This window comes from Daucus carota, chromosome 5, assembly GCF_001625215.2.
Source record: "Daucus carota subsp. sativus chromosome 5, DH1 v3.0, whole genome shotgun sequence".
NCBI classification, from domain to species: Eukaryota; Viridiplantae; Streptophyta; class Magnoliopsida; order Apiales; family Apiaceae; genus Daucus; species Daucus carota.
The window spans coordinates 29,871,007-29,889,704 of NC_030385.2; the positions used below are offsets into that span (position 1 = coordinate 29,871,007).

General features: G+C 30.5%; 1 protein-coding gene and 1 long non-coding RNA gene across 14 annotated transcripts; both read left to right on the forward strand.

The window, feature by feature from the left end:
- Positions 1-7,776: 7,776 nt before the first annotated feature.
- On the forward strand, positions 7,777-18,486 carry LOC108221081 (uncharacterized). Of its 12 annotated transcripts, none has more exons than XM_064092947.1 (7): positions 7,784-8,068; positions 8,705-8,907; positions 15,093-15,126; positions 15,476-15,613; positions 16,236-16,296; positions 16,398-16,514; positions 16,870-18,485. In XM_064092947.1, the coding sequence occupies exons 4-7, from the start codon at positions 15,597-15,599 to the stop codon at positions 16,957-16,959; spliced, it is 285 nt and encodes a 94-aa protein (XP_063949017.1). In that variant the 5' UTR covers positions 7,784-8,068; positions 8,705-8,907; positions 15,093-15,126; positions 15,476-15,596; the 3' UTR covers positions 16,960-18,485. The 12 variants fall into 12 exon arrangements, 7 of the variants coding, with proteins under 7 accessions (XP_063949018.1, XP_063949013.1, XP_063949017.1 ...); XM_064092945.1 differs by having other exon boundaries at positions 7,785-8,068; positions 15,093-15,372; XR_010291881.1 differs by adding an exon at positions 15,317-15,372 and having other exon boundaries at positions 7,786-8,068; positions 16,398-18,483.
- LOC135152636 (uncharacterized) lies at positions 10,807-14,152 on the forward strand. Of its 2 annotated transcripts, XR_010292012.1 has the most exons (5): positions 10,813-11,018; positions 11,225-11,318; positions 12,631-12,782; positions 12,972-13,352; positions 13,823-14,152. It is a non-coding gene; the product is annotated as an uncharacterized LOC135152636 (long non-coding RNA). The 2 variants fall into 2 exon arrangements; XR_010292011.1 differs by having other exon boundaries at positions 10,807-11,018; positions 12,631-13,352.
- Positions 18,487-18,698: the final 212 nt, after the last annotated feature.

The window sequence follows — 18,698 nt, forward strand, 5'->3', positions numbered from 1 at the left end:
GAACAGAGATAATTTTAAGGTTTCTATGCGGACTGCATTTAATTTTAAAAACTACTCCCTCCGTCCCCTTTTACTTGTCCCTTTTGAAAAAATAACGCATCTTAAGAAAATGTTAGGTGGATATCTTGTTTCCATACGTATCCCTAATAAATGTAATGAATTAGATAGAGTTGTGTGTATATATATGCTAGTCAAACATTGGAAATTGTTACATTTTTGAAAAAACATACAAAAAATTGCTTTGAAAAGAGAAGTGGACAAGTAATTTGGGACAATTTTTTTTTTCAAAAGGGACATGTAAAAAGGGACGGAGGGAGTAATACTTAACAGTAACGTGTTACGTAACTTTGATTTTTACTAAATAATATTTATAATCATATTTAGGGTAGTTTGATCGTGGAAAATTGAAAAAAGGCATGTAAAAATTATGAGGCCGTTTGGGTTAATTTTAAAAAAGTGACTTTATACTTAAATTAGAGAAGTGGAGTAGGAGTGAGAAATAAATAAGTTTATAAAGTGTTTGGAAAAAAAGCAGAAACTCTGAGAGAAAAGTTAGCATTCTCAACTTCTTAGAAGTGTTTCTGCTTATCTAAACAAACGGGTCAAAAAAATAGAAGCCGGAAGTTGGAGATGCTTCCGGAAAACAAACAGCCCCTGTACATTTACCAATTATTTCTACACAGTGTCTGTTTCATTAAAACTTATTACTTTCCATCTTTTTTAATTTTGAGTTTATCCACTATCCCATATCCTCTTTAGAGCATCTCCAATGGTGTTGTTATAATCGTTGTCTAAATTGTACTTGCGAGATATTATGCAAAATTTGATGAACCTGTAAGACATTGTACTTCAATGTTATTGGATATATTGATTGGTTGTAATATAAAAATAATATGTTAATAATATTTTGGGTTGTTCAAATAGAATATATATCAGTTCAATATGGTAATAAATGATGTCCAATCTTCCCACTGATTTATTTCTTACAGACATGTGGCTAAAATAATAACAACAGATAGGTATGGTTTTCAACTTGTAGTGTGAGTTTTTCGAAATGTTGCTAAAATTTTTATTTTTCGTATACCAATTCATATTTTAGTTAAGGATTTCCAGATTGAAAACACTCTTACTTATCCTCCATCTCTCACTACATAATTACTTTCTCTATTTTTATTTCTTTTCATTTATAACTTATGTATGAAATCATAATTGATTAAAAATAATATATGAGATATAATTGATATTTAATATCTGAATAAAAAAATATAATTGACATTAAAAACAAAAATAATAAATTATTGAAAATTAATTTAAATAACAAATTTGAAATCATTTTTTCTTTCCAAGTGGACAGTGGATATGTGATTTAAAACGAAACGAGAATTATTAATTATCATACATGATCACCAATTTTGATATAAAATGAATAAAATAAACGATCAAAATAATTAAGACGAAGAAATTAGATCAAAGTTATAAGTTCAAATGTATATTCATATAAGTGTCAAATTTAATAAATTTATTTATGAAAAAATAGTTAATAATTGGCTAATGTATCAAAATAAAGTTAATAACTATAAATTATAACATGTATACACTTATTGAACATATTAACACGTATTAAACATATTAACACGTATTAAAACGTGTATACACTTATATATAAAATGTATACGCTTATTAAACATATTAACACATATTCATTATATAAAAAATTGACAATATCTAAATATCATGAACTATATATAAAAATGAATTGTTTAATATATAAATTTTTTATATTTATTTTAGAATTTAAGAGCTTTCCTCAAAAATATGAAGATGCATCTAATAATATTATTAATTTATCATATTGACCCTATCGGGTTGGAAAAATTAATTTTAATTATAGTTAATAATTTATCAAACATTCATTTATCAAAATTTCATTGTCATTTTAATTCTATCACACACCAGTTAAAAAATTATTTAAAAAAAAATATCAAATAGTTTTCATTCTTAATTTGTCATAAACAACTTTTCTTTCGATAATCAATAGAAGACTTTTCTTCGATGTATATCTAAATGATTGATAAAACAGTCTTTTATTTTTTAAAGATTTACTCGAGTTCATTACGCAGCAGCCGGGAGTAGCATAGAAGTTCGTACCTGCCCGAACCAAGATTTTGGGCAGCTGACCCTGTAAGACTGAGTTAGAAATTAGGCATTATTTGACACTTCTAGATATGGTCAGCCTTTGTCCTTTGATTTGTTTTAGAATTTTCAAACCCATATGCCATTCTGCTCCTGCCCAGTACCCACTACTCCACTAGCACTAAAATAAACTGAAATGACGTTTCATGAAATTCTTTTACTAAAATAAACTGAAATGACGTTTCATGAAATTCTTTATTATTTTTATTTTTTTATTATATAGAGAACCATTCCCTCTAAAACCTTAAGCTGTTAGAGGAGGCCCCTTTATGGATCTTATACTTTAACGGGGTCTGTTTTATTTCACAAATTTTAGAGTTGCTTCTGATATTTAGGTCGGGGAAAGCTTACTTATATTGTAGTTCCCGGCTAAATATGGTCTCTCTCTGACCTCTGCTGAGTTCGATAATTCAATAATTAACTAGCATAAAAGCCCGTGCGAGGCACGGGCCTCTAGTTTATATCTTGTTTTAAATAATATTGACGTGTCATCGTATTGTTTCGAGCAACCTAATAGCAAATATGAAAATTAAATAATATTGACGAATTTTTTTATTTTTTGACAAAATAAATAGATATAAAATTGTTATATTTGCAACCTAATAGCATTAATAATAATAATAATAATAATAATAATAATAATAATAATAATAATAATAATAATAATAATAAGTACTATATTTTTGAAAAATTTATGTATCAAAAACTACAACTGAATTAATTTTTCCAATATTCAAATTCGTGAGGATATAAAGGTCATCATCATATTATCTATATATAATTCCTCATTAAAAGTATCTGTAATTTATTGTTGAAAATTATTAAATTATTTCACCTAACATAACATGATTTTGATGAAACTCGTTCTTGATATGTTGAATTACGATATCCTAAATCGTCATTAGAAGAATATGTGTGGCGTGCATTATTTTACATTTATTTTTTCTTTTTTTAGCGTAGATTTTACTTCATAGTTTATAATATCTGCTTGTTGTTAAATTTTAATTTTTTATAATTAGTTTTCAAAGCTTGATGATTAAGATTTTTAATGATTTTTCATGTAATTGTTATAAACTAGATCTCAAACAATGATTTCCGGAATTTGAAATAGCAAAAACAGAGTAGATATAAGTCACATCCCATAAAGTTCACAAAGACATGAAATATTTAGCTCAATTAGTTGTGTATTTTTTTTTTTTAGCTTTGTGCAAACTTAAATTTTTAAATATTTTGATACTCGTATATGTTAGGGGTGAACAATATAGCATATCATGTTCATTTGTTAAAGATTAATTCAAATATTCGATATCCAATATTCTGATTACGAAAAAAAACTATTCTTGTTCTAGTTCTGTTTAATCAGATATTAGTTTTCACCGTATCGCGTCAGATTATCCAGTTCAAAATTAATTTTATTTTTTAGATTAATTTTTAAATGATTAGTTAATTTAATTGTAGTTTGAATCATTTTATTTAACTGATATGTTATATATTGATTGATGGCATATTAAAAATTATAGTTTTAAGACTTTAATATATGTAGCTTATTTCCCTGTGTTATTTTATTTTAACCAAGTAATTTTTTTTGAAAATAAATCAAGTAAAATTTATAACTCAATTCTTTTTAGTAGGTCTCGTAAACGTTTTGTATTATTATCTGATTGACTTTTGATTAACAATATAGAATTTCCCTAAAATCAACTTTATATCACAAGTTATAATATTTCAAATTCATATATCATTAAAATTACATCATTTAGATATATATTATGACATCAAATTTGATATCTTTGACATTATTCAATATCTATATTTTTTTAAAAACAGATTTAGTTACACGTCCAATTCTGAATTCATAAGTTTAAAATAAAAATATTCTATACAAGAATATTCTCTTAGTTACCTTATCTAGTGTTCTCCAAAATATTGTAATCTCTTTATAAATTACCTTTTATAATAAAAAAATTTAATATGACATAGTCCATATTGAAAGCCCATCAACCTTTTGTTTCAGATATGCTCACTGAAATCTTAGTTTTTGAGCTTAATTTTCAGATTCATTACTTAAAATTCTATAATATTGTATCGGTACTCGTTTAAACTATTAAGTTAGATTTCCATTTGTTCATTTTTATTCGGATATGAATTATATCTATTTTTAGAAAGTGAAATCATGATTCGAGCCCTACTATTCAGATTCTTTTTCAATATATGAGACTTAGCTGAAATAATAATTTTTCTTAAATAAATAAGATAACAATAGTTTTAATGTATGTGGTTAATACTTTTGAATAACATGTCGATTGCTTGTGTAGCTCAAGTGATTTAAGTGGTGCACATGAATTAGAGAGGTCTTGGTTCAATTCTTGTCACAAACATTTTTTTTATATAGTTCGGAGTTATGCTACTCCCTCCGTCCCATTGGATTGTTAACATCACTTTTTGGCACGCTTTTTAAGGCCTCAATAAAATATAGTTCCATGATGTTTTTTTTTATAAAAAAAATTCTGAATAAAAGTTTGATGTCTAAACTTTTATTCAGAAAAAAAATAAATTTAAAAATATTATATTACAATATTTTATAAGAGCCTCAAAATACGTGCAAACAGTGTACGTTAACAATCCCAGAGAGAGTATTAATTATATGTTATGCAAATCGCATGCTGTGGCGGTATCAAGTTAAAGAAAACGTAGTGTAAACATCACGTGCACCACGGCGTAGTTGACACCCACGAGTTTTCAATATTGCATGAACGACTGTAGCCTTTAACCCGTGCGAAGCACGGGCGGGTATATACTTCGTAATTTATTATTTATAATTTAAATTTTAAAATCATTTTATTAGTATTTTAGTATTAATGGATTGAATTTTAATTAAATTATTTTATTCAACTGACTATATTTTCTCCCGATTAATTAAAAATGGACAAACCCTAATATATATATATATATATATATATAGGTCAACATTCAAAAGAGGGACTTCTTATATATATGGAGTTACATAGCGCGCCACTATAAATCATCAATTTTATTATAAATTCTGTTATAGAATACATATAAAACGTGATTCTAATATAAAATACTATAAAATAAATCTATTTTAAGTAATTTAACACTTAAAATTTGATTAAAAAAAGTATATTTTCGAAACTGATTCTACAACAGAATATTTTCTGATGATTATTATTCTGTTATAGAATCATGTTGAGATATTGCATAATTTTAGATGATTTTTGGAATAAAAAAATTGTATAACTTCGTTTTCGGTTTAGTAATCAAAATTTGTAATTATATTTCATAAAAAATATAATAGAATATATATTATGTATATATTTATAATGGTGTGCTACGTAACTCCATATAAGAGGGTATGCTATGGAGTGCAACCCTATATATATATACATATATATATATATATATATGTTAGGATTTTAGTATATTTAATCAGAATTTAGTACACGTAGATTTAAAAATAAAAAAATCAGAAATTCTAATCTTTTCCAAACATAGCCGGTCGTAGAAAGAGTTATGTAATGGTTATATTGAAATAGAACACGTTAAAGTTAAAAAGAGTCATACGAAGGTTCTTGTTAAAAAAAGATATTCAAAATTGTATATTTATAATTTTATTTATAACATCATTATAATTTTTTTAATGAAATATTATATGATAATGTATTGTTATGAGTGTTTTTAGTATTTGAAACTGTTTATAATATTAATAGACTCCACATTTGTAGACTTGTATAGTTGTAGTACCAAAAGGAGAGTACCAAACCAAAAAATATAACTAAAACCTTGGACTACAAATTATACCCATGTTGGCTCTTATTATAGTACTGACTATATTTTCTCCCGATTACTTAAAAATGGACAAACCCTAATATATATATATAAATGTTAGGATTTTAGTATATTTAATCAGAATTTAGTACACGTAGATTTTAAAATAAAAAAATCAGAAATTCTAATCTTTTCCAAACATAGCCGGTCGTAGAAAGAGTTATGTAATGGTTATATTGAAATAGAACACGTTAAAGTTAAAAAGAGTCATACGAAGGTTCTTGTTAAAAAAAGATATTCAAAATTGTATATTTATAATTTTATTTATAACATCATTATAATTTTTTTAATGAAATATTATATGATAATGTATTGTTATGAGTGTTTTTAGTATTTGAAACTGTTTATAATATTAATAGACTCCACATTTGTAGACTTGTATAGTTGTAGTACCAAAAGGAGAGTACCAAACAAAAAATATAACTAAAATCTTGAATTACAAATTATACCCATGTTGACTTATTATAATATAGTATAGATTATTAAAAGTCGCTTGGTATTTATATTCATGGAACTCTTTAGTTTATAAGATATATTACTGGATATTTTCATTATAATAAAAACATATTCAAACATTCATATTAAAACCTATCTCTTTATGCCAAGTTTAATTAATATTTTGATAGACTTAGTAATCGAAAACTTATTTAATATAATATATGAAATAAAATTATAATTGACATGGATTATAAGCTGCTCAATATTTGTAATAAAATAAAAACAATTTTTTATTAGCATACGATAATATTTTATTTGCGGTTCTTGTCATCACCATGTGTTAAACAACTAAACAAGCATTTGTAGTGCAATGCATGCAGCCTTTCTTTCGTCTTCTTCTAAACCTAAAGTGGACTTTCTTTCGTTTTACACGGAACATATTTGAACGTACTCGTGAAATACAGTATAATCAAAAGGCATGCTTAAATTGCATATATTCTCCGGATCATGCTGTTGTGTGTTATGTCCTCGAATTGGGCTTTATAAGTAAGGGTCCACACTCATCACATTAGGCTTCCATCTTGTTAACTAGTTAAGATTGGTCAAGTGAAACTCGTCAAGCAACTCTTTATATATAGACATGGAGACAGACATCTATAGATAATGCACATGTGGGCTAGGGCTAGAAATATTAAACCAAACCAGCCCACAGTCGAGTTCATTTTATTCAGAGCTTGTTGGACAAACTAAAACTAACAATTTATGAGAAATTCGATTTTTTACAGATGAAAAGTCTTTATAATTTTTAAAATATTAAATTTAGCTTGTTTCTAAATTAGGCGAATCCATCTATCTAAAATTTTGCATTTTTTAATATATATATATATATATATATAATTTAAATTTTAAACATAAATTTATCGATGATATTAACTTCTATCGAATTACAATAATAATAATAATAAACAAGCAGTTTAAATATACACATTCTACCGATTTTTTTTATATTTGATCTCCTAAAAATTACAACAAGTTTATCATCTTCTCCGTAAAACCTAAATTATAATCATTCAAATATAACTATATATCTCTTTTTATTTGTAATATAAGAAGTAAAAATGAATATTATTATAGTTGGGGTCTGTACTATCTATACTATACTATAATAAGCCAACAGGGGTATAATTTGTAGTCCTACTTTTTGTTCACGTTTTTTGGTTTCGTCCTACTTTTTTCGTCCTTTTTTTTTTGTCATCTTTAGACTACTACTAAAAATACGTCTCCTATTTTTATTTTATTGTTTAAAGAAAGTCTCCTATTAAAATTCTATCTCTACAGGTGTTAGTTTTACAAACAAAAACAAGCATTCGCCTTCGCCCTGTGTGCTGTGGCGGTCAAGCAGCGCGGCACCAAAGCTAAACGCGGTGTTTTGCAATTTGAACCAAACCCAGTCGGTGAGTGTGAGAGTATAGTTCAGCAAGTTCTTGATAGGAGGCATCACATTGCTAGGTTCACAAGACATTCTTTGAGTCTTGATGACTTTCATCATTTTCTGTTTTCAACCGATCTTAATCCACCCATGTAGTATAAGGTATGATTTAAGTACTTTGATTTCAATTTGTTTGGTTTTTGAGTTGGGATCTTGCTTAGTTGACCTTTTCCACTGTTTTGGGATTTTTTTTTTATTTGTTTGTTTTTGGTTTTGGATTCTTGATTGGAATTGAGTTAGGGATAAGTGGTAATTAGGAAATTGAATTTGAAAATCTTGGTGTGTGGCGAAATGGACAGACAGAAGATGTTAGGAGTAAATTAGGACTAAATAGTATTGGGCATTAGGCTAATAAGATTCATCTGTTTCCCCAAGGGGGTTGGTTTAGATATTATTCTTTTAACAATGATTAATGGAAATATGAGGGCAGCATCACTCTGTTAGTACTCAAATTGTGTATATCTTGATTTAACAATACTGAATAGTAATTAGGTAAAATATTCAGCAAAAGAAAATTAGTAATTAGGCTGTATCAGTTTTGAAATGAAGATATTCCGTAATGATTGTAACCTTGAATGTAACTATTTGATTTTTGTTTTTGTTAAGCCTTTTCTATTTGCATTTGGTAGTCAATATTAAAAAAAGAGAGGGAGAGAGAGAAATAGTTTCATGTTTTTTCAGCAGTTATGCTTTATAAAAAACTTTACAGCTAACATGGACACTTGTTCTATTTTTTAGGTCAATCACGACATGACTGCACCACTGTCACATTATTTCATATACACCGGACATAATTCGTACTTGACCGGGAATCAGCTCAATAGTGATTGTAGTAATGTTCCAATCATAGAAGCACTTAAAAGAGGCTTGCGAGTTATAGAACTTGCTTTATGGCCAGACTCAAACTCACGCAAGGGTGCTATACATGTTAAACATGGAGGGTGGGTAACCTAGATTAAGATTTTGCTTTATAGTGCTTTTGCAGCTTGATATGTATGTTTGAGTAAAATTGGCAGCTTTCCTGCTATTTTTCGTTGAATTTGTGAATTTACTTAGAAGTTAGTCACTACGCCATAAGTGCTCATATGCAACGCTTTTTCCTAGTGTTGCATGGAAAGTATTGCACTAGACCCTTGGTTTTCTATCTTCTGCAACAGAACTCAAATGGCGTTGCATTATAGGAGTTTGTAGTGTTGCATTATAGCAGTAGACATTGCTGGACCCATTTTGCTGACGTGGCAGTGGGTCCCACTTGCTGACGTGGCAGTGGGGCCCATTGCTGGACCCATTTTGCTGACGTGGCAGTGGGTCCCACTTGCTGACGTGGCAGTGGGGCCCACTGCTGGACCCATTTTGCTGACGTGGCAGTGGGTCCCACTTGCTGACGTGGCAGTGGTCCCCACTGCTGGGCCCATTTTGGTGACGTGGCAGTGGTCCCCGCTGCTGGGCCCATTTTGCTGACGTGGCAGTGGGTCCCGCGTGCTGAAGTGGCGGCGGGTCCCACATCTGGACCCATTCAAGTGACGTGGCAGTGGACCCATTTTGATATAAAAATCTTTGAAAATTTTTGAAGGCCAAGGGAATTGAACCCCTGACCTCTCATGTATCAAAACATGTTACACACCACTCCACCAACCTTTCATTTATGTTGTGTGTTGCATAACTAAAATATAATAGTCATTTGTGGTCAAAGTGGGTAGTCCACTTAATCTACGTTGTTCCGAACATGAATTATATTTTTTTAAAATTTGTTTTCGACGATCCAACCGTACGGATGTTAATATCTATCAGATTTAGTAATATGAAATTTTTTTCAAAAATTTCCATATTTAGAAGGTTGGAGTTTATAATAGTCAAAGCGGTCCAAGAAGGTAGTCAATTAAGCAGTGTTGTCCCGAATACAAATTCTATTTTTTTTAAAATTCATTCTAAACAATCCAACTGTACAGATGTTAATATCTATCAAAAGAAATTTTTTTCAAAAATTTCCATATTTAGAAGGTGTGAGTTTATAATAGTCAAAGCGGTCCAAGAAGGTAGTCAATTAAGCAGTGTTGTCCCGAATACAAATTCTATTTTTTTAAAATTCATTCTTGACGATCCAACCGTACGGATGTTAATATCTATCAATTTTAGTAATAAGAAATTTTTTTCAAAAATTTCCATATTTAGAAGGTGTGAGTTTATAATAGTCAAAGCGGTCCAAGAAGGTAGTCTAATTAAGCAGTGTTGTCCTGAATACGAATTCTATTGTTTTTTTAAATTCATTTTCGATGATCCAACCGTACTGATGTTAATATCTATCAAATTTAGCAATAAGAAATGTTTTCAAAAATTTCCATATTTAGAAAATGTGAGTTTATAATAGTCAAAGCGGTCCTAGAAGGTAGTCAATTAAGCAGTGTTGTCCCGAATACAAATTCTATTTTTTTTAAATTCATTCTTGACGATCCAACCGTACGGATGTTAATATCTATCAAATTTAGTAGTAAGAAATTTTTTTCAAAAATTTCCATATTTAGAAGCTGTGAGTTTATAATAGTCAAAGCGGTCCAAGAAGGTAGTCTAATTATAAAAATTAAATATATCATTAAGTAATGTATATTGATATCTATGTTCTAATACTTTTTTCCCTTAAAAATTTAATATTAATTATACTATAATATTTAACTTATTATTATAATATATATAAGTAAATATTTCACACATATATTATTTAAAATTTTAGTTTTAACAAATTATAATTTAATTAAATAATTCAAAAATTTTGAAAACCAGTTCTTTAGAGTGGAATCGTCGAGGCGGTAAAACTCCCTCCAAGCGAAAATTCCTCTTACAATACAAAGACACACAAAACATCGAGTAACTTCAAACCCTTTCACCTCCCTCACGCCTCACATCTTTTCTCATGCCCATCTTACATCACAACATCAGATCTCCATTTATGATTGCGGGTCTTCTCAATATCGAGTTCAGCAGCATTGCATCTCTAATTAGGGTTTTTGTTTTCGGAGATTTCACTTCTTGATTTGGGGGTTTTGAAACACACCCGGTAAATTTAATTTAATATTTGAGTTTGGACACCTCACTGTTAGTTATTTTTATATTTTATCTGATTTTATAGGTAATTAGGGCTTCTGATTTGGGAATTTCTACTTTGCATTTGGAGATTTCAGCAGGGGTTGAGATAAATAAGTGCCAAAACGGCCACATCCTCTAACCCTCAGTTCAATTAATGCAGTTGGTTTTTCCTCGCAGAGCTCTGGTTTCATCTCTGAAGCAAGATTGACCTCAGACTTTATGCATTGGACCTTGGCAGAACAAATTTTCGGGTTTTGCAATTACATCACAGGTATGTCTTTGTCGACTGAAGTTTTTACCTACATTGCTTCTTATTTACATATACTATTTTCATTCCTTGTCCATTTTTCGGTGATGTTGCTTCTTTTAAATTATTAAAGTAATTTCTTTTGGCTTATGATCTATATGACTGATGCCTCATTCTCTGTCTGATGTGGTAATTGCTTCTTTTGAAACTCGATAAATTAGTTTTCTCGGTTTTAATATGATCAATTTAGTTTATAATGTAATGTTGACATCAGTTGTCGTTGAGTTGATTACTTGATTATCTGGAGAAATGACGGTGTTGTGTATTTATTAAGGCACTGCAATTATTTCCAGTGCTGCTATTTTTATGTGGTGATCGCCATCTCTTTAAGTATTTGTAGATAGCAGAACTCGATAAATAGGTTTTAATATTAAATAAATGTAGTAGGCAGAATAAATTTGGTTACATAGAGATTTGTTAGTTATGTAATTTTTGAGTAGAAGAATTTTTGTTGTAATGGACATTATATAAACCGAAGTAGTGTTTTGGTAATATGTTTGGGAAAACATATATAGATAAACAATTTGTTAAGTCAACTAGGTTTAATTGGAATTGCGGTTTTTTTAGTGATGAACCTTACAAGTACACTAAAGATGTTAATGTGTTTTTCAAATGCTGACAGCAATTATTACCTTTTCCAAAATTGGATACTGGTGTAGGTACTACTATATGCTAAATAAGGAATATAATGCATGTAATATTTAGTGAGAGAATGTTGATAACGCAAATTCACAAAGTCAAAATTAATTCATTTCATTCACAATGGAGTTTATCTTCTCCTTTGGTGAATGTTTATCTTCTCTGTTTGCAGGTTCTTAGCGGCGTTGCTTTGTTGTCATATGGAGCATGTGTTTAGGGTCCGACTCGTAATGTTAATACCAGCTGCCTTTTCTATTATATATTATTAAGATTTGCTTGCTTATGGGAACTTCTCTAAAGTGCAATATATGAGGTCGTTTGGTTGACATGTAAATATCCAGGAAGTTGAAATTCCTAGGAAATGTGTAATATTAAAGTTTGTTTGACAAAAACAAAGGAAGTGCCACTTCCATGGAAGTGTGAATACCCAAAAAACATGGGAAGTTACTTACCCACCTCCCCCTTGGTTACTTGCACTTCCTATAGGAATTTAAAAAGTTATATATGGAAATTTATAACCTTACCCATCTAAAATACATGTTACATAGAAGAATAAAAAAATGGAAATTTACTCCTCTTTGCTTATCTTTTTATTTTTTAGCTAAGTTAATCTTATTTCGTTATCTTTAATCTGCAGGGACTGTTAGTAGCAGCACCACAAATAATTGATCCGTCAGCTTATCCAAACATGCATAGCCATAATTCTGGTGGACATCATCATGGAATTGACATGAGTCACCCTGTGTTAGCCTTAAGTACAATGATAGTATCAATTTCAGTTAAAGAAGGGTATCAATCAAGCAAACCTTTGATTTTATTATTTTGATTGTCGTATTTGTAAGTTTTGGTGTGACAGTAATTGCACTTATCCTTCTATCTTCCATGTTGTTAAAGGTCATATAATTAATATGTGGTCTCTCATCCTCTTATTTCCAGCTTGTATTTTATTCACAACTATTTGATTTCTTTTGACTCTAGGCTATACTGGATAACGAAGAGAGCAGGGGAAAAGTCAGGCAGTGGGTTAATGAAAGCAAATGCTTGGCATCATCGTGCAGATGCTGTTTCATCCGTAGTTGCTCTCATTGGGGTTGGTAATGAACTTCATCCTTGTATGTTGCCAGATAATCTATAGCATATGTGTTCTATTTTTTTATGAGACAAGCACAGCTTTGGTGACAGTTTGAGTGTTATGATACGTTGATAAGATCTGACTAACATTTGTTTGCATTATTGTAAGAGTTCTTGAATGCACTATATGTTAACAAATTTTACACTAATGTGCGAGCCAGGGGAGGGTAACAAGTCAGGGTCTGTGACAGAGACTGCTAGTGATTATGCCCACAAAATTGGATATAGGTAATAACTTTGATGTGCATTTTAACTCTTTTTTATTTTCTGTATCCTGGCAAAGCATTGCAAGGCAGAAAGCAAGTTTGGTTTTTACTTTGAATCATTATTGATTATTGGAATGTGTAATAGGACTCGTACATTTTATCTTCTATGTGTAAATGTGACAAGTTGACTGAGATATCGAGCAGTATGAAATACTAGGGCAGATTGGCAAAGGAGCTTTTGGCTCTATACATTGTATGTAGAGATCTATACATTTTATATATAGATCTATGTGTTTCATCCTGTGTGTATCAATTTCTTTAGTTACAATTTCCTGTTTTTCATCAACACTTGGTTCTGATATGAAGTATTGGTTGTTGCATATATGATTTATTTGATTTGAGGTGGTCCATTGTATATCAGCCTTTCTCTTATAGGAAGAATATTGTTCATTTCTTTATATCATTTTTTTGCTTTCAACTTCTGTGCTGCAGATAACAACATTTGGTTGCTCTTTGGCCAAACATCGCAAATGGTGTTATTCAGATGAAAGGCTGAGAGAACCTATTCCTCGCAATGGCAGAAAAGAGCCGATCAGCCTAGCACTGAAGACAGAAGACAATGTATGGTCCGAATGATGAAGTAGCAATGAATGACTTAGCACCTAACACTGACATGTATACTTTACAATTGATTTTTGATGTTCCGGTTTGAAATTATGATAGAGTTGCTTTGTAGTTTGATGGCTTGTTTAGGAAGGGATTTAAGAATGTACAAGACTGATATTGCAAAAATTTTATAAAAATTGTTGCATTTTACTTTTTCCAGTGTTGCAATTTATATTTATTTAGTGTTTCATATTTAATTTATCAGTGTTGCAAATATAAACAACATAGTGTTGCATATTAAAATATATGATGTTGCAAAAGATATGTGGGACCCACTAAATATTTGGACCATGTGGGACCCACCCATGACGTGGAAAGAGACACTCATCAATGACATGGCAAGTGACTCATCAATGACGTGGCAGGTGGACCCACTTTACGTGCCAGGTGACGTGTCAGGAGGGACCCAGCTGACGTGGCAGATGACGTGGGACCCATCTCTGTTGTGTGTCCATCTTTAGGGGCAACACCAATAAATGTTGCCTTTATGAAACTGTGGTGTTGCATTATAGGTATAATGCAATACATATTCGGTGTTGCATTATATAGCCATAAGCGTTGCCTTATAGGTCAAAGGCAAGGCTCGCATATGCAACGCTCAGAAAGTGTTGCATATCTCGATTTCGTGCCTAAGGCAACACCATTTGGGGTATAAGGCAACACTATTGAGCGTTGCATATGAGCACTTATGGCGTAGTGAGTTATTTAGACAAGGCTAGAACTTCAGATACATTGAACATTATGTCAATTACTGATATGGCTTAATTACCTTCGTTGATCATGTAGAGGATTGAAGAAATTTGGAATACTGAATAACACATTGATTAGTAGTGTTTCTCACTCAAAATAGGGTCGAGAAGGATGAGTTATGTGCAGACCTACTGTAGCCTACCCAATAGGTTTTTCGGGGAAGACTTTCGACTATTGAGGAAACCTTGAAAGTTCAGAATTTTTTGGAGTCTGAGGATTTTTGTTTTGTAAGAAAGTAAATCGGTTTAAGAAGCTGCAGTCTAGATGTATAATAGTTTGATTGATTCAAGTATGAGGCCAGTTTATATATATATTGATTATTTTCTGACCTCACATTCTCTTGCAGGCATGCTTAGAAGTGGATATAGTTGCATACGGAGGTATAATATATTTTATATTTGGAGTAGAATTGCTCTTTTCAAATTAGAAGATATTTTATTAACTTTTATGCGTAATTTAAATCAGTTATCTCTTTGTTTAGTTATAGGGAAACCATATCAATCTGGAAAATGAGTTTAAAAACTTGTAACACTCTTTTGTGCTAATTTTTTTTCTTGGATGTATGAGTAGGTTCAGACCCTCACTCGGCTGTATTAGAGCACCAATATATCCATATTCATAAAATGGTACTGCTTTTTGTTAATAACTATACCAAGTTAACTTGAAACTCGTGTATTCATTAAAGGATTGTTACGTCCTTCACTAAATATGAGTTTTCTGGTTCTGCAGAAACCCTGGCCAGCAATCCCTCATATGCCAAAGATACTTCAGCCTTTAATGCTTTTATTTAAGCCTGTGTTTCAATTTTTAGTGCTGCTTTGGTTTCTTTGTGTTAAAATACCCGTTCCGGATGTTTTCATTGTACAAGTGAGTTTAATGTTGCAAGGTTTCAAATTTTTTGGAGTATCATACTGTGACATTTATATGGTCTTTTATTCTTCTTGGACATGTTCTGTTGATAATTTTACAATAATTTATATACTATCAAAGTATCTATCGTTAGACCTAAAATTAGCTTGATTTATTTGGTTTTTAATTTTTAATTGTTGGTTTAGATACACTCACGAGCTTCTCGAATAATTACTTACGAAATTTGAGTTTGACGTATTAGAGTTACAGGATTCTGTCTTCTGTATAATATTTTTACTTACCTAAGGTTAGAGAGGACCGAAGCTTTAGACTGTGAAGGTTGTACTTGTCTGTAGTTAAAGGGCTTGCTTTCGAAGTGTTTGATAAAAATCCTGACATATATTTTGTTTTCTTTACATATTTAATGTTTTTACAAGGTTAATTTAGATCATATGTGTGCAACAAGCCGGAGAATGGTATGTTTGCACTCAAATTTTTATTTTAATGATTGATATAAATCATTAACTTTTTAATACTTGGCGTAATGTTTGTTAATTTCATGCTTAGGAGACATAGTGAAAAGCAACATACAACCATGATTTTCGATTTATTTTGTGTTTTTTTGCATCTTCCATGTCAGATACAACTTCTATCCAGTCTCGACCTCAAGAAAACTCCTCAGCTATTGGAACTGGTGGAAGGTGAGAAGGTCTCAAGAAACACACGTTTGGTTTCCTGTTCTTTCTATAACATATTTGAGTGTTGTCTTCTTCCTGCCATAATATTTATTTATTATTTTCAGGATGTCGAGGAGCTCATGAGTTTAGCTCCAGAAAAGGTTGTCCTAAAATGGATGAACTTTCATTTGAAGAAAGCCGGATATGAAAAGGAGGTTACCAATTTTTCTTCGGATTTAAAGGTGAGGGATAAATTTGTCAAAATCCAGTCACAGTGGAAGTGTGGAACTTATTCATATCTTCAGTAGTAAAGATATAACATTTTTTATCTATCTGACGAGATGAATTTCTTAAAGTAAACTTTGTTATTGCTAGATTCATCAACGATTGTATTCTATATAGTGATTTGGGCTGAATGAGTGCGATTTTGACAAGGTTTGATGATAGGCAAAAAAACAGTGACGTGGGTTGTGGGGACAGTTAAATATATGCTTTTACTGCAAGATGTAACCGCTGTTTTCTCATATTCCTGTGTAATATTATTTCAAGGGTGATAAGTGTTTGATAACATTCTATGCATTTCTGGAAATTTCGCAGGGAAAAGGTAACAATCCCGGCATCGAAGCCGTATATCTCCTTGATTGGAAATCAGAATGTAGCAAGACAAACAGTGATAGCTTAGGGTGACAAAGCTTCTGATATATCCAAGGATGGCATTGTTCTTGGCACCTACAGATCAGCTTCCATCACTGTCCTATTCGATTACTTCTGAGCGGCTGGGATCACTTTCGAGGTACTTATCAGGCCTTTTCTTAGTAACTGAATTATTCACATTTGGTTAGTATGTGATGTTATGACGAGGTTTAGCTCATTGATAAAATCTGGTGAATGTTTGCAACTGCTCACAAGATAAAAAATTGTTTATACTTTATATCGTGCAGGAGAGACGACGGTAGTCCATTATCACTACTCACAAACTTTTTAAAGATGAATTGGGTCAAAATTCTCTAAGAATAAAAGAAAATACGATCATCTATTTAACAGTCCTAGAGGCTTCACCCTCTCAAGGTTTAAGTCTTTATGTTTTGTAAATTTATTTTTACGGAAGATAATTATGCGCAGACTTGGTGTGTCTGGAGGTTCTGTCCAATCACTTTTTTTCAAAAACTTAAATTATTAGTCACCCACATCGTTGCATGTGTAACAGAAATAAGATCCATTCAGTTTTAATTTAGGGAAGTTGATTCCATGCTGCCTATTTTTTCTTAATGTGGGTGTACCACTCTCCCCTGAAAAGATGTAGAAAGGGAGTTATCAAGTCAGGTCTTGGTCTCCATTAAGAGATTAAGACTGAGAAGAGAAAGAATAGCATTTATAAATTTGTTTTGTACATTGTCTGATTCGTAAGTGTGTTGTGGATCATCGGCAATTTAATACAAGGGGAACAAAATTATGGAAGAGAAATGTCACCTTGAGCTTGGTGAGGTGATTTAATTTTTCATTTATATGTGTTGTCATAGATAGTTTCAGTTTTAGATTATATCTAGAATATGAATGTCGATATAGAAATGTCCTTTATTTTTTCAGTTTAAATCTATATATTGCAATTTGGCCTGGCTATGCAATAAAACTTCACCTAATCGAAAACGAAATTGAAAGACAGTTGTTTGTACCTTGAGAATATTTTTGATAGAACTTTTACATATCTATCTATATGTTTATTGTTAAGTATCTCATGTTAAGGTTAGTTGCGCTGAAACTTTTTGGATTAAAGCATCCTCCTATTTGGTTTTCTATTCGATATGTTATACTGACTTTCAGAGTTTTATTTAGTCACTGCCAATGTTGTAATTGTTTTGTAAGTGTTGAATTCCTAAATATGTTTTAGAGTAAGCATAAAAAACTATACTATATACTTTTTCATAGGCATCTGTGGCTGTGTATCTCTTTCATCAAATGAATGGTTTCCGGTTTACAAGCTGTGTTGCTATACATGCCTGTAGAGAAATAACATACTGTTGTTTGACATTTTATGTCACAAATAGTTGAGATATTAAGATTAAATTGTATATCTCAACAAAGATTTAATAAAATAATTTTATTTTATCTCAACAAATGTGTTAGTTCACCAGCTCTACACATTAGACAAACAAGAATACAGATAAAGAGTTAGCTCTTGCTCTTTAGGCATCACCCTTATTGTCGTAACATTTTCTAATATTATCATATATTAATATTAAAAAAAATTCACATATCGATAATAAAAACATTTTAATAACTAAAATCTTTAAATGAATAGATTTTTTTTCCAGTAACTAAAAATTTTAGCTCAATATTTTAATATAACTAAATTTTTTCCAATACAATAGTATCATGTGCTATGCAATGAAATATGAAAAATATGAGGTAATATTAATCAAAAACCA